Below are 26,552 nucleotides of genomic sequence, written 5' to 3' on the forward strand. Positions count from 1 at the left end.
TGAACACACGAACCTGAATGTAACAAGAATTTGAACTAAATGTAGATAAATATTCATAAAAGAGACTATAGTCGAGATTTTTGCAACATTCGAAACCTGATCACAAGACTATGTTAGGTAAACAAACATTGCAACATAAACTGCAGGCTAAAAAGCATATTTTTCCACGATTCTTTATCTCAGTTATTAAGTAATCTCAATAAACGAAACTTGGGACCATTGTAATGAAAAAATCGTAATCAAAAAGTTTTTAATACCAAATAATTTCATTCATTTTTACTATCACCTCATAAGATATACTAATATTGAACTCAAAATATTCTAGGCCTGTTTATATGAGCAAATTTATACCACCTCCCAGCCCATAATCTGTCAGGTGGGATTAAATCGTCGAATGTTTACATACAGATTCAATCCCACCTTCCAGCTGTATATGGATAAATCATCCCATGTTGGAGATGTTAGACGAAATTTTATCACGTTTATATGAACATTTTATCCCCAGGCACCGCAGAGCGTTCAGAAAAGTAGGGGGTCTAAAAAAAGTGGGGGGGGGGCAAAACCGTATAAAAAGAGGCTTTTCTGGTAGTTTAATACTTAATATTTGGCATTTTTTACAAAAAGTGGGAGGCCAAAGCCCCCCTAGCCCCCCTGCACTGCGGTGCCTGATCCCATCTTCCAGATTCATCCCACCTCAGTGAGATCCCACCTCTCATACAGTGGGAGCGTACTTAACCGGGCTGGCTTGTTTTCAATATAAATGCAAAACGAAAAACACAAAGGATTCTATAGAAGAATGGGATCTCACCTCTCAGCTCACAGATTGGAAGATGGGATGATTTTCTCCATATAAACAGGGCCTAAGCTAGGAATTGGGGTAAGTAAATTGGTAAAAACTTGCGCACAAGAAATTATTAGGTATTTGTCAGTTTCTTTTATCCCTTCGTTGTTGGGAAAATGAAGGCAGATTGTTATAGAATATCGGGAGGAGAATGATAGAAAAATTTATGACCAAAATTAAAAAAATGAACAGCTGAATAGCAACTTAGAATTTTCCTCTTCTAAACACCAAATAGTGTATGTCTAAAATCCAAATACATAGGGTGCCTCAATAACTTGTAAAAAAAGTAAAGAATACACTTTGAAAATAATCGTTTTTTGTGTTTTAAGTCTTATAAGTCTCTGTGCAATATAAAATAAAGTCTTATTTATTGTTGTCTACGAGAAAAAGCCTTTATTGAGTCATTATTGCTTATAGCAACTAACGAGCATGCGCAGTTGCAATTGACAGTCATTGGACAATCTTCTGAATGTCAATCTTCAGACTGAGGAAAATGACGTAATGAGATAAATGCAAAATGGCTTTCTGCAAATGATGTGAATTTTTTGCAATGAAAACTGACTTTAAAACTATCAAAATCAAATTTATTTCTATAAAGTACGAGTGCGTCACAGCAAAGTCTATAGACTTTGGTCACAATTTAAGGTTGCCTGAAAAAGCCCGGAACCCAATATAGCTTTTCTCCTGGTCCTTGGTTGTCAACCCAGATCATTCCTTCTTGAATCAAATAATTCTAAAATGATAAAAACATTATTGAAAATTTAAACCTCTCAATTGACCTGCACAAAAGCAGTCACTTGTAAAAACTAAAAATGGATTAATCAAATATCATATAGGCTAAATTCTAAATCATGACCCCTCTTTGCTTAGAAGAGTCAAAAAGAAGCAGCCACTCAAAGGCGTCTTTCTTGCTACTTCAGATGTGTACCTAGACATGAATTAAGACCGCCTCATTAAGACCAGAACCAATTTGGCCTTTGTCCTTTTTAGCTACCCTTATTTAGTTGCCCAAATTACAGAAATGTAAGCAGATTGAAGAGTATGTTCTCCAATAAAAGCGACAGCAAGTTAGTCTGTATTTTTATGGGCTAAAAGCAATTAATTTTCCCCTTCACACATGAAGTAACCTGACTATTAAAACTTTAAATGAGAAATAACTTGTTCAAATCATCAAAAGTTTGCAGTATCAAAGTTGGCCTAAAGAAAAAATATATTCTGGAGACAAAACGATTGTTCAAATAGATAAAATCAAAGTTATAAGCTGTAAAAATTAGCGAAATTTGCCCATATTCGTGTAACGAAAACAAGACAAAATTTTAACTCACAAGTACTTGTTCAGATCTGTGATTATTCCAACCAAGTTCCGAGGACAGCATCGACATCGATGTGTAACCTGATTTCTACAAAACAGAGTATTTATTACGTTTATCCTTTTTATTTATTCCTTGTCGTCACACACGAAAAATTCAACATGAGAAATGTTTTGCTTTTACTTAAAAATCTATAAAAAGGTGTTACAAAATATCGAATAACTTTAATACTTGGTGTTTGTAAATTTGGTCAAGTCAGAACATGTATTTGTGAGGAATGTCGTAAATAAAGTAACCAAAGGAACCAGAGGGAAAAAGTCACCAAAATCTCTAAATACATATTTTTGTTGAAGCTGTTTATATGCAAGTGTTATATGTTATATGTTAAATTATCCTCTCGATATTCTAAACTATGCCTAATCAATTCAAAAATCGAGTTTTCAACGAAGTTACTTTTCAGGCAGTCTACACAGATTTAAATAAAAGAAATCGAAACTTTCGCTAGATTTTGTTTAACTCAACTGAACCAAAACCTGTCTCTATAAAAAAACCCACAAAAAGGACGAACTTCCAGTGAAATTGGAAAAATTCATATTAATTTTGTATATCATACGCTGAATTTTACAAACTGTTGCCTGTTAGAACAAAAGCAATTGTTTAGCTAGCCAATCAAATTTAATCTAACCTGAGCAGTCTCTAGCAATGTAGTATGATCGACATTTAACTCTCCAGGGACAGATTGGATCACTTGCCGACCTTGAAGCGGTATGACTTGAAAACCTGAGCCGAGCACGTGCAATTTTTTTATTGCTCTCAAGAGATCATCCCTAAAAGAAAGTTGGGGGTAATAATAATCCCTTGGTAATTCATAAAGCAAGCGGTACTTCTAATGTACATGAATATAAGAACAGATTTCATATGTGAAAATGATGCAAGTTTGAAATCAAGGGATTGTTAATATGGGGGAATCTCTATAAGCGAGACGGTTTTCATTTTTTACATACGGAAAAAAATAATCATCACACTTGCTGAGAAGAAAATTAAGTCATGATAAGATATGCAGGTATAAACACCTAAGATTATACTTGATCTTACTTGACTCCACTAAGATTCCACTAGGCAGGCCAGCTCGCCTTCATATGAACTGGAAACAAATTTGTACGCAGGGCCAGCGTCATGAATTTGAAATTGGGGGGGGGGGTAAGGCCAGCAAAAGAAGGGGACCAAGGCTTTCCCCCTTTTATTGCAGCTTTAAAACTACTTGCTTCGCAAAAACGTGGAGGGGCATGGCCACCCCGCCTGGCGCGGGCCTTGGTATGTGAATAAAGTGAGATCTCGGCAAATTTTACCATCCCGGTAAGCCACGTGAAATTTCCCATATGAACTGACCACTCATATGGGTTTATGGGAACAGAAAATCACCCATAAATAAATGCCTTAAGAGGGGGTGAGTGCAAGAGGTTTCTGGACCGTATTTTATACAAGAGGGTGGTTTTATTAATCTTGGCTTTCTAGAATTTTTAGGTTGATATAAATTTGTTGAAGTTTATGTGAGCAATTAAATCAATTCTAAATGAAAAAAGAGAACAGTAAGTAGAACAGTTGAATTTAACCAGCGGTATAGCCAGCTTGAATATTTGAAGGGCCAAAATGGCAAAAGAGGAAGAAAGTGGCTATAAAGGGAATTATACTGGCGGTCATGGGTGTCGAGAGGTTTCGGAGGCCCTTGGACGCTGAAGAAGACCAGAGTGCCCTTTTGATTGAAGTGCCCTTGAAAACGGCCATTTGTAATTGTCAGAGAAATTCATATGAAATTCTGATTGTAGTGCCTAATTCATGACGACGTTTCTCAAAACTTGTAAAATAATTCCTTTTGCCAAAAGTTAGCCATTGTTCAAGATAGCTACAGAAGATCGAAAAAAATGGCAGATACGAATGAAATAGTAAAAGCTGCGAATATTAACTTACAAATTCCCTTTTACTAAAGCCTGCCCACTTACCCCTTGGTCGTTCCAGCATCCCTGGGCAGAAGTGAAAGAAGAGGCCCTCTGCAACTGGAGCGGGCAAAAACTTTTTGCAACAACATCCTTCGGATTACTGTATTGAAATGTGGTTCAGAATATTTCTTCTAGTCATTTCTTGAAATAATTTAAAAGTTTTTACTATTTTTAGGTCTCAGAGGTCTTGCTGACCGTGAATATAAAAACGACAACCTACTCTGATACATCTTGTCGAGCTTTGCCTCTTCCCTTCAAAACAAGTTTGTGTAGTTCTTCAATAGTTATTAATCCACCATTCTTTGATTTTGTAGCTAAGCAAACCTCAGTGATTTGAACACCTAACTAAAAAGGCAATGGTAAAAATAACCTTTTAACAAGCACTTTTAAAAAACAGGATCAATAAATTAATAATGTAATCATTACATAGGAAAAAAGATCTAGGTAATAGATTATCAACATGCAGTATATCTTACTATAACAAGATAACACTGAAGAACAATAAAAAAATCTGCTACCTCCAGGAACTAACTGAAAATTGGAGGAAGGTAGTTATACAAAGAAACATAAAACATAGAGACAGTAGATGTAATGAAGGCATCTGTGGCCCTTAGAAGCTGGGGGTACCTATTTAAGGACTGCAAGAAAACCCCATCCAAAGGTATAGAACATAATATCAAACACAATATCAAGATGCGAAATTGAAAATTTGTTTTACCAACAAGAAAGAGCTAAGTTATAAAGGTTCAGCTGAAGAACTTTAAATGTTTTTGAAAATGAGTTGAAAGAGGGTTGAACTTGATATAAATTAAAAAAACTAGGGGCTCTGTTAGGTTGGGGGCCCTTAGTTACAGAGTTTAGGTGCCCTAAACCATGTCATACCACTGCATAGAAGTTGATGATGGCGTTAAGGATGACATATGGATTTGTGCAGCACTTTAAGGCGGTTTTCCACTTTATTCGTTCTGGTCGCGCGACTGAGCGAATGCACATTGGGGCATGCGCAAATTGAACTTCCTCATTCGCTGCAAATGAGCGAATGCGAATCGGCGCCTGGTCGCGTTCGCCGATTCGCTGACTTGTTGATTCGATTTCGCCAAGTCGCGCGACCAGAGCGAATCAAGTGGAAACCGGCCAAAAGATTGGGGAGCATGTGCAGAAGCCATTCTTTGACAAAATATGCCACCAGGGATTAATTTAAGGTTTTTTTGGTCGAGCACAGCTAAGCTGTGACGACAAGTCCGTAATTTCGTTTATAACCACGCCATTCAAACCGACAAGCACGTATTTTGGTCGACGAGGCACGTCCGCGCCTGTAGGCACGTTAATTTAATACCTTGATGCCACTGATAGTGTACCAACAACCTGAGAAAATAGAGCAGGGAGTGCAGAAGTGAGGGTCTTAGGAGGCTTGCCCCCCCCCCCCAACAACTTCTTAGACATGCTTCAAACCATCAAAGAATCATTCAACCCTTGGCTTTTGAAAGTTCAGCCCCGAATCAATTTCAGCTCTTCGAAATAGGTTTTATATTCTGCAGTCTCTAAAAAGAACTTGAATTGCATGATAATTCAGACAAATCAAGAAAATGTCGTGAAAACTGGGAGAAGATATTTAATCAGGAAACTGGAAAGATTCTTTTAAGTTTTATGTGATCTGACTTTGCTGGCTAGGGCATTGGAATCCCATACAAAAGGATGCACAGCAAACAAAGGGCTTTGCAAAAATTAAGCAAAATAGAATAGGGAATAAAAAATTGAAGAAAGAGGCAGAAATTGGTTCAAAGGCAATAAGATTGCCATATATAAAAAAAATTTGACGTACCTCGTAATAAAAATCACCAACACCAAGAATTTCTGCCCAAAAACCTTTGCTGGCTGGAATAGTTTGAAAAAATAATTTTTAATTGGGACTCCAGAGATTATAAAGCTGATATACCACATTCTCAGAAATATATGAATTATATTTGAATTTTGTGATAACTACATATTCTTCTAAATGCTTAAAAAGTCACATGTCACTATTTTGGGCCATGGTAACAGACAGCTTTGCTTTCACCTCAACAATTAAAGCAGAAAGTATTTGGCATCATTGATGCTGCACTTTAGAATTAACTAGCTATCATTGTTATTAAACCTTTTGCAACCATCCTCTGATGAATAACAACAGAATGCAAAATCTAATGCTTAAGCTGAATTTCGAAGCATTGAAAAATCACATTTCACAGTTCATGAACCAGAGGAAACTTTATAGGAATGCTACTAATCTTTTTTGGTTCAAAAGCATAGCCAGAGACAGGGGAATATAAGGTTTCAAACTCTTTCAATAACATAAGAGCATCATACATTTGTTGTCAGAAAAAAGCTTAATATGAGAAACTCACATGCTAATGGATCAACACCAATTCTTGCACACAGTTTTTGAAAGTGTTGTCTGAAATCTGGGTTCTTTTTAATATCAGCCTGATGATTCGCAGCAAACTTTTCCAGGAAGGTTTTGAAGGATTCTAATTGTTTTGACATCTTAGATTAAAAGAAAAATAAAGTGTTATATTTTTCTTGAGCTTGACATGCTAAATCTCCCGAACAGTTAGAAAGCTAGTTCATGGCTCTGGACTCTGTTTATGATATTATTGAAATGATATTACAAAAACTAACAAAGTAACTCAGTATAAAACCAAATGCCAAATGCCAATTAAAACTTCAACCAAATTATCATGGTTCAGTGCCAGCTTTATACTAAATACTGAATAGACTTTGAGACTGAAATATCAACCTACATGAGCAACCTCTGCTTCAGAAAGTTCTGTACCTTTTGTTGCATATCTTTCCTAAAAGATGAAATTAATTTTTTATACAAATCAGACTGAGCTAAAGGTAGCTTCATAATACCAGACTTCATACACTACTGTGACAGGTACATCTTACATTTAGACAAAAAGGACTGCCTCAGCTTCCTTATACAAGTGAAACTGTTAACTTTGTGATAATAATTATCCCAGAGTTATAGCTCGTGAATTATGATTCTATTTGTTTCTGTTTTTAGACATTATCGGAATTCAAATTTCGGTTTTGCATTTGTTGTGATTGGCTAACTGACATAACAATATATTGCTTCAAAGCTTGACTCAGATTTTCGTTATCTTCTTTTGGTTCCTGTTTCATTTAATTTAATTATTACCTAACTCCTCTTTTTTCTTGCTGCTAATAAATAAAACCAAATGTTGGGAATAATACTATAAGTTAAAAGACGTCATGACCCGATAGCTCGCTTTGAGTTCTTTCCTAGAACCCATCAACTATTCAAGTTATCGTAAAGAAAAATCTATCAAATAAAATATTCTATTATTGTTTTGAATTAGTGCATGATTTATTATATTCTAAGTATATTATTTGAATTAACTTGTTATGCTGATCAGAAGATGACAAACATCATTACCTTTGCAAGTTTGCTTCTGTTAATGGCAGCAATTCCCGGTCCTCGACGCATTGCTAAATACTTTATTTGACAGAAAAGAACATTTATCACGAATAAAACTTTGCTAAAATACTCCTAACGTCCATCCAAAGTTCAAAACGGACTCGTTGAATAATAAGGGAAAGAGTTTGATGTTTGTGACTATGAGGCCTTTTTGCTACAGCCTCGTCTTGGTTTCTTCCATAGCCTCAAAATACTTTTTCCCACGTGACCATATAAATATAACATGCTTGCGGCTGTCAAAACATGTCAAAAAGTTTTTTCTTTGTGGCAGTTAGTTTGGATTTTGAAATGGCGCGTAATACTAACGACTTTCAAATATCCGCGCGGGGACATAACCCGGGAGTGGCACTCTGAAGAGTTTTCAAACATCAGGCGACATTCGTGGTATTCAAAGAAAGAGGCGGAAGAGGGTATCCCGGCCTCCAAATGGGGACAAAAAGCATGTTCACAATGTTAAAGTCTGGATGGAGTACCCTGTTGCGAGGGGATACTGCAGCAACGAAGAACGAACTCAAGTCGGAAAGAATTTCAAGCGATGATGGCTTCTTTATGATTCCTACTCGCAAACGGAGTCATGTTGGAAACATTTACAATATGACAACTACTGGTGATCTGAAAGTAAAGAAAGAAAAACCGCCCAGTCCTACTTCGGAATCCGATGCAGGATCGATGCATGTTAGATTTGCCTCTGCCACAGAGGATGCCACCAGCACCGTGAGTCTTTTGAAATACCGACGGTCGTGTTGTTTTATTTAGTAGTGAATTTCCGTTTAGAAATTCCGTGGATTATATTGATAAGGTGTTGAAAGATACAAAAGCAATGCAATCTCCAGATTCCTTGGGAATGTACAAAGCAAATTTAGGCCGGTCAAGCCGTCATTAGCCTATGTTGATAGCAAAACCAAACTGACTCAGTTCTCGATGGAATCGAAACAGGATAAAATTATTTTCCATATATGCATAGGCCAAAATCTTGTTCATTTAAATCTTCAAATATAACTTTGGTGACGATTAGCATTTAGGCTGAAAAACTATCATGTTTGACATATTAGCTACATGATTGGGTTGTATCCGCTGCGTTTATTTTTGAATTGTCCTTCAGCAATTTTGTTGATAGAATTGTTGAAGAAGCACGTTGAGATCCCTAATCAGGCAGCTGTCGGCTTTAAAGCGAAACAAAAGAGTGTCTGTCTCTGATTAAGAAACTGTTATTAAACAATTGATTTTATTTATATGTTAATCTAAAAGCCGGTGGCGGCAGGTGTCCCAAAGTCCCTGGTAGATATTTGTCACATGAATTTATTAACAAAATCTCTTTCTAAAAACTCATGCTCTGGCTTCATTTTCGGCGTTCATAAGAAAAAACCAGTCCTACGTAACATCAGACTGACATTTTTGAATATTAGCAAGTAAAACTTATATTTGATGTAATACTTTGAAGATTTCTTCGTTAGCTGGCCATTTGCTTTTCTGTAGATCAAAATGATGAATAGGTGCTCATTAATTATTTATGTTCTAATAATTCGAAAAGTTCCACTAATTATTTTGCTAATAGATAGATTATTCTGTAAACTGTGTATAATAAATTATTTTTTTGCTTTACAATAAAAACATGTAGGCAGAAATAGCTCTTACAAAGGTTTTCATACATTTAAATAAAATAACATAACAAATTACAAGATTCTAATCAGATAAAATAAAAAATTCGAATATATTGTTAATACATAAAATATGTCTGTTAAGATTGAGGCTGTATACTATTTTTCAAGAAGTGTTCATGTTTGTGGAATGCAATTATCAACATTTCAAAAATATTTATTGTACATTTGACTCAATTATTGTTTGAATGGTAAGATTGCATCATCATCAAACTTAAACAATTTAATTTAGATATTTCTTGTAAAATGTATTTGCAATATCAAAAATTTTAAAGGCAACTCTTCTTTAACGTTTAAACCTGAAATGTTAAACAGCAAACTTGGATTCTGAATTTTTTTCTTAATTTTAGATTTTTATTGAATCTTAGTTCAATGTTGGTCGTGTTACTTAAATAATTTACAGGCCTTTCTTTCTATTTATATACTTACTGAATTGAAATCTTGTCATCAAGTCATCATTATTGTGTCTGTTTCAAGCAAAATATCTTGCTTGAAAATGGTTTTTTTCTACATAGCTGTAAATGCTAAATACAGATTTCATTGAAATTTAATTAACTAAAGCTTTTCATCTGACACGCTTCAGAGTTTAAAACATCAGAACATAGATCGAAAAATTCTATGCTAGAAAATATATATACCCAGTTGTGGATCAAAATAGGCCAAACAGAAAACACGAGCACATGACTGTTGAGGTTGACCAATTAGTGCTGCTTGCCTATTTTTAGATTGTTACCAATGGAGTCCTAAGGTGAAACTCTTTTTGTCTACACAGTAGCGGTTTCTATATCTGAAGTTTTAAACTCTGAAGTGTGTCAGACGAAAATCTTTAGGCTACTCAAATGTTTGAAATTAAGTCTTGAAATGCATTTATTTGTTTTTAATTACTTCCTGCAACATCCAGTACCCAGTTAAATTATAGAGGGACATCAGAACCATTCCAATGTTAGGGGGCAGGGGTAGGAAGGGGCACCATGTCACAGAAAAAGGACAAAGTGGTTACTTATTGGAAAAGGGCATTTCCAAAAGCTAGGGGGCACATGATACCCCTTGGGCACAGAATACCCCTTGGGCACAGAATACCCCTGGCTCACAACACTGGTTCCAACATCTCAGATTTTATGAAAGGTTGAATGAGTGAGTAAATTGGTACAATTTACTTTTTTGAATTTTTATCTGCTAAAGCCCATTGTAGAATCAGAACCTTATTCGACTAATTAATTGCATATTTTAGAGTGTGGAGACAGAATCTGAAGTGTCAGTTTTGCCGCCAGTGCAGACGCCGACGCGGACTACTCGCCGACCAATGTTACGGCGCATGATGACAATCGACATGACCGAATTGACTCTAGAAGGAATTCCCTTCGAATCCTCGACTTATGATCTAGAAATGCATATTCGAGAGATACTACGAGACAATCCACCCCTTAGTCCGAGGCTTCCTGATGTTAATTTTGACTTTTCTCTTGAAAAGACTGTACTGCGGAGATGAAAATTCAAGGAGGTTGGAGAGACCTACGTCATAGTTTGATATTATCGTTGACATGCCTGGCGTTTACAACCACACCATGTTATGTTGGAATTCATATATTGATATGGGCGCTCCTTTCTTGGGCGCTTTCCCACGCATTTGACATCCCTTTGGCGCCAATAATGGCCCGGTCAAAATAGTGCTTGATATGCAGTCATATTTATTCAAAATTACTGCCAAAACGCGTGCATATTGGCCCAGGTAATCAAAGCATATCTACTGTACCCGTGGGAGGGTTTATAACCAGCTTTATTTGTTAAATGCCATAATTTAAATTCAAGGTATTTGCAGCAAATAAACAATTATTGCGTTTGCATCAAACAGTTAGGATTGTGGTCTGAAACGTACCTCACAAATTTTTGCAATTCCTGGGCATTTTCAATCTGGCGACATGGTTTCGGTTAATTTTTTTCTTTCTCATTCTATAGCGGTTTCCGTTGTTTTTAAATAAAAAGCAACAATCTATTAAATTCCCATTGTTTGGATCTCTAACTCAGAGCCTAAGTGATATCCCTCAAAGAATTTTCCGCCAAACGTTTAGCAATACTATTAAACTTTTGTTTATAATCGTTGCCCCCATAAACCCCTCGAACACTTGAATGTTTCCGTGTTATCTCCTCAGTGGCATGACGAGAATTTCACAAGAGCATTAATCCTGAAATCCCATCAGCAGCGGGCCCACAGTAATTCTAAGCACTTCTTTCTGTTTTTTATCTCAATTGGGTCAATGGCCTAAATTTAACGACGTCAAACGGGGAGTTAGAAAACTGTTTTAATTAAACATAAGAAGCCTTTTTTACGGTAATTTTAAATCATCAGTTCATTAGAAATTTCAAATAAAGCATCGTTGATTATGTATACCGCCGATAGCAAGTTGATCTTAAGCAATAAGTTTTGTTTTTAATGTTTATTTTTTATCAAAACATTGATATTAAGTTAATTTTTTATGGCAGAGATTTTTGCTTTTTTATCGACGATCGAACTGCCGTTTTTAGATGCTGGGTAAATTGATACCGTACTGTGTTTTATTTCATATACTTTGTTTCTTTTTATATTTTTATTCATCAGCAATTTCTTGATACCTTCCATACGTTGCCGAATTGGCGAAACAGGCTTCCAGTTCAAGTTATGTTTGGAAACAAAACAGTTCATATTATTTCCTCTTTACTATCTCGCTTCTAGGCAAAAAGGAATTTAGTTCGAATTTATTTTGAATGCCTCGTATGTCCTCAATGAAGGAAAATGTGACTTTGTAAAAAACAGCCGGAATGGATTAATTCATGTTGACAAAATCAGCTACTTTTCTATCGGAATTGTGTTAACCTGGGAAGAATTTGTAACCATATGGTTATAGACAATACATATAATCACTTTTAATGCCTAACATATGAAATCCTTTAAGTCTTAAAAAATATCTACAATCGCCATGATACTTTTAGTAAGTTTTGAATTTATCAATGTCATAATATTTCCTTTTCCCCAATGAATTATGTTTTCAGTTTCATTCGCCTCTAGGGACTTTTTTAATTTTATGAAAGTTATTTTGGAACAGCCCGTTTTCCTTTGGGAGTTTAGTTAAATGGCGTAGATATGTTAGTTGATAATTTTAGATATTTTGGGTAAATGGAATTCTTTCGATTATGTATTTTGTTTTTAGAATAATATATATACTATACGTGTGTATCATTTTAATGTAATTTAATGTCTATTTTGTTTCGTGTAGTTACTTTTATGTTAATATTAAATGCATTTTGACCATAAAGTTACATTTGCACTTCTTTAAAACACTGTATATATTTTCATAAGAAATATCGTATTTTCCTTAATTTAATTTGGTTCTCCTTTTTCGCGTCCTTCTTGCGATATTATATGGAGAAAATTGTCTTCATTGAAAAAAGAACAAAACTGGGCTCTTTTCTTTTTGTAAGAACACGAGCCTCAAAACTGGTCAAAAGTTAAGAACAAATTAAGAACAAGCTGAGGCTGAGCTACTGCAAAATGCAATTTTGAACAACGTTCAATCTCAAAATCTCATGTGTGGGTGCTTTTTCGGTGAATATTCAAATTTGTCAGCAAATTAAGGCTGTCTCACTCACTTTGTTAGCAAATGAGGCCTGAACACCTCCTTAGAGCGAAAAAGCTAGCAATAGCACTGCTTACACCCTCTTAATTTAAGAACAAATTAAGAACAATCCAGCCTCATATTTTCGAAAAAATTATGAATATTCAGCCTGAACTTAAATTTACTGGTTCTTATATTATTTATTATTGTTATGGATATATATTATTTATACACGAAATCCCATCAGCAGAAACTAAATTTACAATCATAAAAATAGAAATATACATAAAAATTCATAACACTAGAGTAGGGCTGATCTTCCAGGGAGTCGTGTCTGAGTTGAATTCAGCGCCTCAAATGTATTTTTAGGTGTTTTTTAAATTGTTTCGAAGCAGGGAGCTTCCTGATGGTAGCAGGGATTTCTTTCCAAGACTTAACATTTACTTGGAAATTATGCAGGACTATGAAATCGCAGGATTTTCCCCAAATAACACTTTTCCCTAATCAGTCGGTGTTATTGGACATAGCAATGTCAGCACATTGCATTTTGTCCCGTCATGTTCAAATAAAGAGTTATTTCTGCGTTGAACAACGTTTGCAAACAATGTTTAAGCGACAATGGGCAATGAAATAAGTCTAGCGGCTAACCTCTAGTTGTGTCTGTAGGGTGGTGTGGTTTTGAATATTTTCTGGTAAAAGAAAGCGGGCAGTTTGTGTCGAGCGTTTATCTGATCTCGGGGCCCAAAAATGTGTCTTTGGCACCAGTCGTAGATTATGACATGCCTCTCAGTAAAACAAGGCGCTTTTCAATACATACTTCAGAAATGTTTCCCATGAATTTGAAGAAATGAAACTCTGTAGCTATAAAAGCGACGTTTGTCAAGAAAGGCTCGAAAACACATGACTTTATGTTGAAAAAGTCGCTCTCATCCAATCTCACCTTTTGGTTGCCTTTCACTTTCCTCATAACATTCAACTGAAACCATTAGGATGGCACAAGTCTTGGCTTTTGCCTATTTTTGAAATTGTATCCGATATTGCTACCCACTCAGAGACCCGCAAAAAAGGGTGAACAGAGGACCGATTGTCTCAGAGCTGAGAGGGACCCCAATACGTCAAAGTTGAAAAGACGCCATCACGAGCCCTTTTTTGTCCCAGGTCCTTGAAAAGCTCTCAGCTTTCCTACCTTCACATTTGAGGATCACACAATTAAACATTACTTTTTTCAACCGTGTTTCATCCTCATAAAAATGCAATGTGCCAATGTTTGGTACTGTGTCCTTCTTTCTTCCACTTGTTTGGTACATTTTTTCTGTAATTTCACTCCAAATCAACAACCTTCAGCCATTATTCCCTCTGTAGCTATATTTATGAAAATGATCATGTTTTTATCATGATTAAAGCCAATCTGTTACTAATAACAATTTCTCTCTGATTGTAGGTGCCAAACCAGCGGAATTCATTCATTCACATTTCTGTGCAACTTCTGTCTTAATATACTTCCTATCCAGAATTAAATTATTGCAAAATTAATATTTTATTTTATAAGCATAAACATGTTTCTCGCACATATGTGGATTTGAAAAAATTTTAAAATTTTTTATAAGAGTCAAGTTAATTAGTAAGAAATTTTAGTTTTTGTTTAAAGGATAATGACTGTAAGCCCTTTTACTTTAGGTTTTTAAAATTTCCAATTAAAGTTGATTTTCATTAATCGATATTGCTTCTGTTGGATATATTATTTATTGTAAAATCTATCTATGATTGCGCTCCTAGGCTTTGAGAATAGAAAAAGACATAACGTATTTTCTAGGAGTGAAATAGGGCCAAGACAGGAACCCTGAGGCACCTCAATGAGATCTGATTTCTCGTAGAGCAGGTCCTTACAACATAAAACATCCAGTATCTTTTGGCATACAATGATCAAACTGTTTCCCCACAATGCTTTGCAGCAATCCCTAAGATAGCTTCTAAACTTCAGGACCATTTTCTCGCAGTTTTCATTTAAGCAATTTCGGATACAATGTAATAAAGAGCATCTTAACAAGCATTGACTTGAATCGTCGCAGTTCGTCGCTTCTCGCGAATGGAGCAGCAAATGTGTGCATTAACGATCATCGATCTGAATAGACGTTCACCTGCTACCTGAGCACGCCACAAAGCATCATTTCGCGCCGTTTGGTACTTGAGCAAATGGGACGCACATCTGTCAAGCTTGAATGCTTTCACTGAATATCAATGCAAACACCATCCAGTAGATAGTTTCATTCGCAATCTTAACATTTTCTGCTTGTAAAAAAACAATTTTAATTTTATTCGAAGTCAAACAACAAAGACATTCTACGAAAGTAAGTTTAACGAGCATTTTTTACATACTCTTCGGTGGTTTAGAATATAAAAGTCAACTTTTTGTAGAAGATTATAAAAAGGAACAGTTTCTAGGCAGGTCTTTGGAGAAGTTTTGGCAACGACAGTTACTGATATTATTTACAAATTTCACAATCAACAATTACGACTTTTCTTTTGACTATGTCTGATAAGGACATATCGATCATTTTAAAAATGATTCTTCAAAGTCATACATTTTTTAAATTTGAATTCTTCAATGAAGTGATTAAGATCATTCGAGCGAACAAATGAAAATGTTGATATTTTCTTTGCTAAGTTAAAGGAACAGAGCAGTAATGGACAGCGTTACATTAAATATATAATATGCTAGTCAGTTCAGAGAAATTATTTTGGGTTCCAGTAAATCTCAGTTTTGATGAAACCTCAGTTTTATATGTGCGGCGTTTATGAAAAAGAGACGTTTATTACACTTTTGTGTTATAGGGGGAGGCGGCTCTACAAGAGGTTTTTACTAGAGAACATGCCTTAAAATTAGATATTCCGTACATACAGACAGCATTATACTAAGTCATCGAGTGAACAAATTTTTTGGTTTTTTCTTAAGTGAAAATCATAAACCGAGTTCAGATCAAAGTGAAATAAATCGGTGCAGCCTGCGTTTTGGTACCCTTTGTGTGTGCTACAGCTTATATTGAAAACTTGCCAATTTTGAATTCTTAAACTTTTGTCTCTGGACGATTATGCATATTCATTTTAGTCCTCAGGTTAATGTTTTGCAAGAGTCCCCATCTGTTCATATATACGGGCCATTTTGCAAAATGGTAGCAAAATGCAATTAACAAAAGCATTCACTTTGAAATTTTTTGCCGTACATCTATGTTCCACTTGTAATTCTTCTAGAAATATTTGCTAAAGTATGGCAAACATTTAGAGGGAATTGCTCCCTGACTAAAAACGTGATGATTTGTGACTTGAACTAACAGTAAAATCAAAAACGAAGGAGATGTTTTTATCAAGAATTTCAAAACGTTTTACATGCTAAACAAGCAATACTTATAGATTCTGCTTGTCAGTAACTAAGGGCCGTCGGAACTGAAGGGGGTGGGGGCTAGAGCCCCCTGATAATTCTCAATCTGCAGTATATTTCCTTTGTAACAGTGTATTGAATGAGAAGGAATACAATGGGTTTCTGTCCCCCCCCCCCCAAAAAATTGAGTTTTGTTGAGTAGGGCCAGATAGAACACATATTTCAAAGGATGACTGGGTTCTCTTGACACCAGCCTCCTTTCCTTCCCTACCCTGCGTCACCTTCGAAAAAAGAAGGGTATGTCAGCATATAGTAACTTAACATGAAATTTCTTCTTGTTCTTCCTCAGACAACCATGAGTCCCTTCTGGAGGCATCTTTGTCTCCTCATTGTCGTGATACTTCTTGTGCTTGACGCTGAAGGCAGACCGCGCAGAGGTAATGAAATGTTACACGTAAAATATGAAACTTTTTAGAATCAAAATACCAGCAAACACTACGAATATTTTTATTGCATGTTTATTGTTTAGGCCAATTTTCCAGTTGTTATCATATTTTCTATTATTATTATTATTAGCCAGAATAACCGCAGTAGATTCAATTAATTAAATGCCCTGGGAAAACATACATAAAGAAAACGGTGTTTGCTACTGTATCAAGTAATATCTTTTAAACTTTTGTTTGTTTGTTTGCTTTGATTCATTTAGGAGATGAAAACATATCTTTGTGCATTTTTTGCGGTTTGTTTGAGTTTCGACTGTCTTTTAGTTAACATATATATTTTATTAACAGTGGAATGTAAAATATAACACAACGTTAGTCCTTTCCCTTCCTAAATGCAGACCGCGGTACCACAAAGCTTTAACATGTTAATGAAAATCGGAAACAGCATACTTAAAATATTTAATGTACAAATTACAATTAATGTTTATATTCATATCTAATGCAAAGAATAGTCATTATTCACAATCGTTAATTCAAAGTCTGTTTATTAAAAAAGAGACTTAAAACACTTTGAGTATTTCATATAATACTAGATCTTAGTGCTAACATCTCTGTGTACATTGTATTACTCATGTACGACAAATGTTATTTCAGTTTTGTTATTAACATTTTATTTGCTCTTGTTATATCGGAACAGGTCTTAAACACAAAGCAAGGAAAGTAAAACACAAGGAAGCAGAGACGAAAGGTTAATTTTATTTTGGTTTTGCGGTTGTAGTTTTCTGTGAAAATGAAGAACATAAGTGAACTGGGTATTTGTTATTTGCCAAGAAGTTTGTTGAAAACACGTCTGAATTTTTATATACTATTTCTTATATTCAACAAATTGGCGTAGATCGTGAACTAAAAATTTCAAAATTAATTTAGAAAAAATTGCAAAAATTACTCAAACGTCGATACTTCCTTAATGAGCATACAAAGTGGGGGAAGCGTTGGTGTTACAAACCGAATTTTTGAATTCAGACCACAAAACACTAAACAGTATATCTATGAATATGTTACAAATTGGCCGAAATATTAGCAAAGAAAGATGTTCCACTCTCTAAACGATTACAGTTATTTTGCTTGGACCATAAATCTTTGAAAAAGGGTCAAACAACAATGACATTATTGATAAGAAAGTTGTTAAAAACTAACTTAGAACATTGCCTTCCTGGTAGCTGCATAATCAATTTCGAATATTTAATTTATTAATGCACATACGTATAATGGTATGATTTTTTTCGTTTAATCTAGAGGAAATTGGCAGCGACGATAATAATGACGATGCGCAGGATGCTCCTCCACAAAATGCTCCCGCACAAGCACCAGGTAAGGAGATAATTCTGCATTGTTTACTAGAAGTTATATTCAAAATGAATCTTAAATGGAAAACACCGAGAATGAAAACAATGCTATTTTTAGCAATGAAATAGATGAAGTAAACATTCTATCTTTAAAACAATGTCGGGAAGTGCCATAAAAGCAATCTCATTTGCCTTAATTAATTGGAATTTCACACCCATTTTACACATTCACAATGAATTTACTAATTAGAAATCAGTTTAAAGCTAAAAGATTTGAGATCACACCTTGAACTTGCGTCAATTCGGCGCATAAACTTTCGGTTCCCATTCAAGATAAACGCGTGCGAAAATAGCAAATTTGAATAGCATTGCAGCTTTGTAATGATCTGGGAATTCGGACCTTTTCAATGCCTGCCAATCAATACCTGCTTGTGAAGTTTCATCCGTTCATATTTTGCAAAGAGATTTTGTTTGTCAACAGCATATTTTCAATAAACATGAGCTAAACGTTTTTTTTAAAATAATTGAACATAATTTAGAAATTACTGAACATCAATAAAACATGTTGAGGTTGAAATAAGAACAATTTTTAGTTGCACTGCAAAACAGACGCGGAAAATGCGGCAAAGTTGGAAACTTAAACATATTTTGTTGAAAAATGTACAGCTTTGCACATCTGTCCTGATAAAAACGCCATCAATATCATTGTAGCTATAACAAAGGGCCTAATGCAATTTGAAAGTTGCTAAGATAGGAGGAAGGGGAGTATGTCATTTTTTTATAAGAACCAGTAAATTTAAGTTCAGGCTGACTGTTCTTAATTTTTTCGAAAATCTGAGGCTGGATTGTTCTTAATTTGTTTTTAAATTAAGTGGGTGTAAGCAGTGGGATTGCTAGCTTTTTCGCTCTAAGGATGTGTTCAGGCCTCATTTGCCAACAAAGTGAGTGAGACAGCCTTAATTGGCTGACAAATTTGAATATTCACCGAAAAAGCACCCACACATCGCTAAAAATCCTCGATTTTGAGAAAAAACATTGTTCCAAATTGCATTTTGCAGAAGCTCAGCCTCAGCTTGTTCTTAATTTGTTCTTAACTTTTGACCAGTTTTGAGGCTCGTGTTCTTATAAAATTTTCCCACAAGAAAAGAGTGTACTTAAATAACCTTCCATGTGTCTGAGGCCCTGCCCTCCCACTGTATGAGGCCCTGCCCTCCCATGTGTCTGGAGCCCTGTAAAGCTTCTGATAGTTTCCTTCTCACACCAGGTCGATATTATTTGTAGTGCACTGCAAAGGCGCCAACTTTTCGTTTTCTTAAAGGTGGCTCAAAACTGTGAGCGTAAAATTTGTCATGAAAAAGTTGCTCATGTCGTTTGCAAGGTGCTCGTGATAAATACGTCAGTTATTCCAAAAGCGCATTTCATAATTTCCTTCTTAAAAATCGAGACAAAATGCTTGAATAGTTTTGTACCGAAAATCTGTTCTCATTATAAAAGCTGCAAGGGGTGGTTGAGCCCCCTAAAAACGCCCCAGTTGGCTTGAGCTCCCAAGCTCCCATAAAGCCGGCGTCTTTGGTACTGTGTAAATTTGGAGCTTTGGGTGATTCGCAATGTGACTTTGTTATCAGTGGAAGTTTGACTGTCTTTACTACAAAAAAGAAAAGAAAACTCATTTTCTAACCCTAACATTACTAACAAGTTAAAGTTTTGGATACTGAAGCAAAAACGATCGATTTATGTAATCTTACTGTTTCTAGTGAACATTGCGAGCCACTCAGGAGCAATGGCTGCTGCCAGCAACTTGCACACTGCCTTAACAGAAAGTATTGGTAGGTAGATGCAGTCAAATATCCACTGATAACAGGAATTTGTTGCTTAGTAACTAGCAGTGGCGATGGGAATAAGGGGGGGGGGGGGGCAAAAAATTCCCTTTTACAAGGCCACTCTTCGTTTGTTTAGTTGCATTCCTCAAAAATTAAGAAAATCTTTGACTTCATCCTCCAAAAAGAGATAAAAACAAGTGAAGTCAAACGTTGAAAGGGTCCTGGTTCTTCCCAAGGTTAAAAGCTGGATATGTCCCCCTGGAAAAGTCCCTAGGAAATCTCACACGTGGGTTATTTATTCAGCCAATCAGAGACTAGGCACAATATGTTTTGTCCAATCCAGAACGTTAGACCAGATTCAACACATTTTTGTAAAACTTCGTGAACTTTCTCATCATTATTCATTGATATGCCAATTTATATTCAGATGATGTATTGAATAAATTGTTGAGCAAGAGCAGAGTTTTTTTCTAACTTTATCTATTATTACCTCAAAAGTTTACCTATTCTAACCTTGAGCAGTTTGCAACATCGTTGATCAACAATCCTGCTTATTGCAATGTTTCATGTAGTAATACTTGATGTAAAACTGGTAATCAATATACCGTACCTCACGAATTCATAACGACCTCTTTTTTGTCTATTTCAGGTAAGCTCAGCGTTGCCAGTCATCAAATGAATTCGGCATTGCGAAATGCAGCGTCATTTGGCGTCGGTAAGATCGATGCACTGCACACTCACACACACTCACACACACGTCTAAGCACACATAGGGTCTTGTAAATATTACGTTGCGAAAAACGGTTTTCCAGCCACCCCTACTCAAAAATGTGGAAATTCTGGGTTGAAAGCTCACAATTAGTCCTTATTTTTTTTTTAAAGTTATAAAAAACAAATGGATATTTATTAAACAAATAAAAAAGCAACGTAAAATATCTCTAAAGAGCATCACTCTCTATCTTAATGATCAGGGTCACATTCTCTTATGGGCGGGCACCACACCCCTCCTCTAGATGTGTTTACGTAATATCTAGATGATCTCAATGGAAATACTTTATTTTTCCCCACCTTCTGAAGGGCAAGGCATCATCATATTATTGATAAACCTCTATCTTCCTACAGTCACAAGGGAGTGTTGATGCAATGCTTACCCCCCTCCCTCCGCAGCTTATGAACTCTAAAATAAGCATTCAGTCTTATACCCTTCCTTTTTATGTGCTTTATGAAAATGCAGTTAGTATAGATTCTTTCAGTGTTGTTTTTTCAATGATATACAGGCACGTAGACAATAGGGGCAGGGGGCAATGCCCCCAATTTCCCCCCAATAATCTGCGAAAATTGAGTTCGAAGATTCTAAAAGCGCAGCTTGATCTGACAGTATTTCGTAAGGCAGGTATATAAAAAGCTATATTTTTATCCATGCCCCCCTTTCCAATCCAGTTTTGCTGTCTACAGGACTGACGATATATCAATATTGAATTTTACTTTTTGTAAAAGAGCAAGGATTGGTTTCACGAGTAATACAAATTGTAATCCAAAGAATCTAAATATAACTTAATATATAAAAAAAACACATTGAATCATAATTAGTTAAATTCCAACTTTTAGAAATTATTGATGTACGTTAAATTCAAGGGCTAGAGTGATCTTGGAGCTACCTCGTGTTGGCAAGACCTGCCCTCGAAAAACTCCAAGCAAAATAAATTTTACAACAAACAACGGGGAAAAATGAAACAACAATATTTGTTTATTTGTTTTATGAAAAGTGCGTGTCAAGAATAGCTAAATGTAATTTGTTATGAATTATCTATTTCATTACATGTATTTGCATGGCAGTCTAGATACAGAGTAAAAAAGTTATCTAGAAAAAGTTATGTTTTGTAAAATCCGCCTTCCAGTACAATTTGACAAGTTAATGGAAATATTGCAAAGTTTTTGTGCCGATAATTCAAGACATTCAGTAAGCAAAGACCTTACTTCAAAATGCTTTACTAAACTGCTTCCTCTAGGCTCTTCTAGGCTCTTCAAAAAAATCAAAAATGCTTGCAATAGATGTTAGCAAATTTCTGCTTACTAAAAGAATTGTTGTCTTTTTAAAAATTTGCAAAACATCAAAAGCGCAATAAATGTTGGTGAATAATGAGCTGCTTTTTTAGATGCACTCATTAATAGACTCAAATTAACTGCAATGCCTGCCAAAAGTCTTGAAACACTGACATCAATTTCCAAGGTCAAAATAAATCATCCCCCTCTCCCCTACAGAACAATGTTGGTTTACTATCAAACGGGTTAGGATTTTATTAAGCACTTTCTTTTGCGCTTCTTTTATGATGTTTCTCTAAATCATCAACATTATTTTAGGGGGAACGGGGCGGAAGTAGTAATTTTTTTTCATGAAAGGAATGAAAGATATCAAATGCAGCGTAAATTGCTGGGTGTTCCAAGTACTTTTGGCAGGGATTGTACACAATATTTTGTAAATCAAAAGTTTCGATTAGACATAAACTTCAAAATGTGAATATTTAGATGAAAGTGAGCACTTGCTTTTCAAATATCAATACTTTTGGTTATCCATTTCAATTGCATATATAGTCATTTTCATAACATTTTAGAAAACCAATAAATATTCCAACGAATATTTTCTGTAGCAAGAACATGCTATTCAATTCAGCTAGGTTTATGGTAACTTGCCATTAATTTGTCAAATTTATGTTTTAAGCATGTTTTCCTTCAAATCGGTTTTCTAAAAAGGACTAACATGGATGAAAAGAAATAAGAATGAAATAAATAAATGAATGAAATTTAATGAAACAGTCTACTTGTGTGTAAAATGCCAGTTCACCATTAATATGATATGTAGATACTCCATTTTTCATGTATGGACACTGGTGTCCTGCCGTGAGACCCTGTATGTACAATGTAATTTGCGATAGATAATTCACAGGACATAGGAAAGGTTCATCATAAACATTTTCTATTATTCTATAGGACCTCTAGGTGACAGTGTGGCACCTGCAATCCAACAGTATGGCCCACCTCTTCACTGCCCTGCACCGTGCCCTCAAACATGCGCTGCTCAAGGATGCAGCCCAAGCTGCTGCATGCAAAACCTCCCAATGCCACCACCAATGCCACAACAAATGCCTTGTATGCCTCCGGGATGCCAGCCACCAATGCCTCCACAAATGCCTCCACAGATGCCTATGCAGATGCCTCCACAGATGCCTATGCAGATGCCTCCGCAGATGCCTATGCAAATGCCAATGCAGATGCCAATGCAGATGCCAATGCAAATGCCTTGCACTCCACCAGCATGTCCCATGCCAATGGCTCCACCACAACAACCACAGATGCTCTCTGTCACCTTCAGTAAGCCTCAAATCTCATTTTTGCCTCAAGCAGCCCCTCCACCTCCTCCCCCACAGGCATGTCCACAACAATGCAGACAAGAGTGTGCCCCTCAGTGTCCACACAGCTGCTGTGGCCCAGCTCCACCCCAACAGGTGATGATGAACCAGTGCCCACAGATCTGTGCCCAGCAATGTGCACCCCAATGCTCGCACTCTTGCTGTGGTCCCATGGGTCAACCTCCTCCAATGCAGATGCCTATGATGCCTCCACAGCCCATGATGCAAATGCCAATGCCTCAACCAATGCCTCAACCAATGCCTCAGCCAATGCCTCAGCCTATGCCTATGCCACAACAACCACCAACAATGCCACAACAACCAGGACAGTGCCCACCAGTCTGCCAACAATCATGTGCCCCAGTTTGCCCGCGTTTCTGCTGCGGGCCTGGTGGCAAATAAACTAAGATACTTGCTCCCTAGTAATCGAACTTTCTATTAGAAGCGACTGATGGCGAATTGAGAAATGTTTTGTATTTAGCAAACGAAAGCAATCAACAATATGTTTATATAGTTATGTAATTAGCTTTTGTTATATTACCGATCAAGGTATATGTATATTTTTGTATCAATACATATTGGAACTTCAAGATTTGGTTTCATCTTCAAGATTGTTCTTATCCCTCGAAAACAGCTGCAACTTTTGACAAAACTCAAAGAATATGAAAACCCTTGATAAGACATTTCTATAAGCTGTTTTGTCATGTTGACAAGATGTATCATTTGTGAGATCTATTCTTTAGATTCCATTTAGCATCTAGCAAAAGCTTTCAGGGTTTTGATATATCTTGGTGTCTCTTAGCTTCACTTTCTGTTATTGTAAATTAACATTTTTCGTCTGCACGAGCATGTAAATGGCGGTCTAAACTATTGAATGTTTAAGCTATTGTCGTAAATTTTGCAATAATGGACAAAGGAAACACTTTGAACCTTTTTTCTTAAACCTAACCTGTGAATTTCTGTTGGAAGGATGATTAAAACTTGGTCATGAGAGAATTATTATCACAATAAAAATTATCACGAAATGAACGAATTCGTTTAAGCAGTCATTACTATCGCCCTGGATTTTAGATTTGAGAGTCTACAACAATTGTTATTTACTTTCGAAATGTTGATGGCTGAAGAAATAAGAAGCTTGTTCTTTTGGGCTGACGGCATGGAAGTTAGAAACATGATTCAATGTTGCATGTATCAGGATTAAAAAGCCAAATTGGATAATTTTCTTTAACTACACCGCACAAGCGTGGTATATATGTTTCAACACACGCACCTTTTAAAAAAAATTTCCAAACTTAAAAGAGAAATTGTGAAACTTCAAAAAATGTTCCTTGCTAATTGCTGGGTAAGGTGATAACTTTTGAAACTTGGGCTTGCATAGTGTAGCATTGCTCTTTCATTCTTAAAATTTGACTATTACTTAAAGTGTTAAAATTTAAATAGAATAAAGAAATATCCTCAAAATTTCAGCTGCAAATAGCTAAAATTAAGTAGTAGGCAAAAAACAAATTTTCATGGAAATTCAACTCTAAAATTGGCCAAGTTTCGAAACTTCTGCCCAGAAATTCCCAATCTGGCAACCCTGACATTTATATCAATGATCGCTTCGAGCCCTTAGAGTATTTTAAAAACCGTTAAATGCACGATACTTTCTGATGCCAGACAAAGATTTCTTTGTGAAAGTGCCTAGATGTCTTGTCATTGAATTCCTCAGCCTCGATCCCTCGATGCCTATCCGTACTGATCTAGCTCAGATCCGGCCGTTTCCACGGGGCCTTTTCGGGATCGGATCGGTACCGGATCACTTTTTGAAGCGTCCGTGCTGAATCCCAAACCGGATCCGCGACGGGATCGTTTCGGTACCGGACCCAAAAAGAGTTCGGATAGGGGATCAAGGGGATCCGAGAGTGTTCGAATCCTTGAGGTCCCGTCTAAATGCAACGCCCATCAAAATAGTTTTGGCTCTGGATACGATTGGATCATTTCTTATTACTGCTTACCGTTCACGGCTGCCTGGCCTTGTTTAGAAATTCTATGGCATTGGTTGGATACTTTACACGTGTCTCCATGACCTTATTAAATTATAAGTACATATTCTTAATTTTTGGAGATCTTGAAAAAAAATTATGTTTCGTTTTTTATGTTACATATTGATCTTATCCTGTAAATGCAAGCCTGCCTGCAGACTCTTGAATTGAATTGCAAATGTATTCAATTCAAGAGTCTGCAGGCAGGCTAGTAAATGCAAGCTTCAATCAGCTATGTTTAAAATTTCCGTTGTCGATTCTATTTAAAACCTTTCCTTTCTAATACATCGGTATTTTGCAACTGCTTGTTTGGGTTACAGAATAAGAAGAAAAAATAATAACATATCTGTGTAGTTATCTGTTTGTCCATGTTTTATTTTTACAGCTAAAAGTATAGTGAGTGGTACTTTAGATTGACCAGTAGAATGAGAATCACACAGTTTGCCAAAGGAGTTGCAGGGATTGCTGCATGTGCCTAGAGATTAACAAATGCAATCGATTTGAACTGATTCGCAGCTCTGAAATATGAGACTCGTATTTATCATTTTTCATTTTTCTATAAATATTGTAAAAAGCAATGATTTTTTGGCCGTTTTTTAAATTAGATTATGTGATAAAATATCAGAATATGTGATAAAAGTTATAATTCTTTTATTCAATTGAAACTGACTGTTGTTGTCCACTCGCTTAACAGTTGCGAGGTATCACAATGCTAGTTTACAACCGTTAGTCCGGTCCTTCTCGTTAGCGTCTTCTCTACGAATCCTAAATACATTAGGATGACATCCACTTTTCCAGCTCTCTGCCCATCCATTTCAATAGTAAAAAAACACGAAATATCCTCTAGGCTGATGGGTTGTTCTGGGGGCAGGAGGTCAAAACTAAGGGAAAGCATAGGCTGAGATGCAATTTGAAAAGCGGGTATTGGGTCATGGTCGAAATAAGACTCATGACAAAGATTTTGCAAAGTCAGCTCATTTGTATGACAAGCAAATTCTTTTCTTTTGAAAAAAGTGGGAGTGGCATGCCGACCGGTCCCCCTCTTCGGGGGCCCTGGAATCGGTTTCCATTGGCAATCATACACTCATTTTTTATAAGAAACTGGCTATAAGAAACGAGTACTGGACAGTCAGAAAAAAATTAAGAAACTTCAGAACTCGAAGCAAACAAATTAAGAAACTATTAAATCGTGATAAAACTGAGAACAACAAAATTTGTAAAATCCAAGAACAAGATTGCCCTGTTAGCCTAGATCTCTTGAC

General features: G+C 36.0%; 3 protein-coding genes across 5 annotated transcripts; 2 read left to right on the forward strand and 1 right to left on the reverse strand.

Annotated features, from left to right (window-relative positions):
* Positions 1–73: 73 nt before the first annotated feature.
* Positions 74–7,779, reverse strand: LOC135682284 (vacuolar-sorting protein SNF8). The gene is made up of 8 exons (XM_065197107.2): positions 7,585–7,779; positions 6,926–6,976; positions 6,530–6,668; positions 5,971–6,023; positions 4,369–4,493; positions 2,837–2,978; positions 2,167–2,241; positions 74–1,574 (listed from the first exon to the last, which is right to left on the reverse strand). Exons 1-8 carry the CDS (start codon positions 7,633–7,635, stop codon positions 1,482–1,484), a joined length of 729 nt encoding a protein of 242 aa, XP_065053179.2. The 5' UTR covers positions 7,636–7,779; the 3' UTR covers positions 74–1,481.
* Positions 7,780–7,860: 81 nt separating this feature from the next.
* LOC135682285 (uncharacterized) lies at positions 7,861–12,643 on the forward strand. The gene is made up of 2 exons (XM_065197108.2): positions 7,861–8,340; positions 10,516–12,643. The coding sequence occupies exons 1-2, from the start codon at positions 8,053–8,055 to the stop codon at positions 10,771–10,773; spliced, it is 546 nt and encodes a 181-aa protein (XP_065053180.2). The 5' UTR covers positions 7,861–8,052; the 3' UTR covers positions 10,774–12,643.
* Positions 12,644–15,062: 2,419 nt separating this feature from the next.
* LOC135682283 (uncharacterized) lies at positions 15,063–23,856 on the forward strand. 3 transcript variants are annotated; one of them, XM_065197103.2, is made up of 7 exons: positions 15,063–15,222; positions 16,600–16,687; positions 17,391–17,441; positions 17,990–18,064; positions 19,794–19,865; positions 20,509–20,574; positions 22,848–23,856. In XM_065197103.2, exons 2-7 carry the CDS (start codon positions 16,606–16,608, stop codon positions 23,666–23,668), a joined length of 1,167 nt encoding a protein of 388 aa, XP_065053175.2. In that variant the 5' UTR covers positions 15,063–15,222; positions 16,600–16,605; the 3' UTR covers positions 23,669–23,856. The 3 variants fall into 3 exon arrangements, with proteins under 3 accessions (XP_065053175.2, XP_065053177.2, XP_065053178.2); XM_065197105.2 differs by lacking the exon at positions 19,794–19,865; XM_065197106.2 differs by lacking the exons at positions 19,794–19,865; positions 20,509–20,574 and having other exon boundaries at positions 15,064–15,222.
* Positions 23,857–26,552: the final 2,696 nt, after the last annotated feature.

The sequence above is a fragment of the Rhopilema esculentum genome, chromosome 16 (genome assembly GCF_057945365.1).
Source record: "Rhopilema esculentum isolate cy_ngs chromosome 16, ASM5794536v1, whole genome shotgun sequence".
Lineage (NCBI taxonomy): Eukaryota > Metazoa > Cnidaria > Scyphozoa > Rhizostomeae > Rhizostomatidae > Rhopilema > Rhopilema esculentum.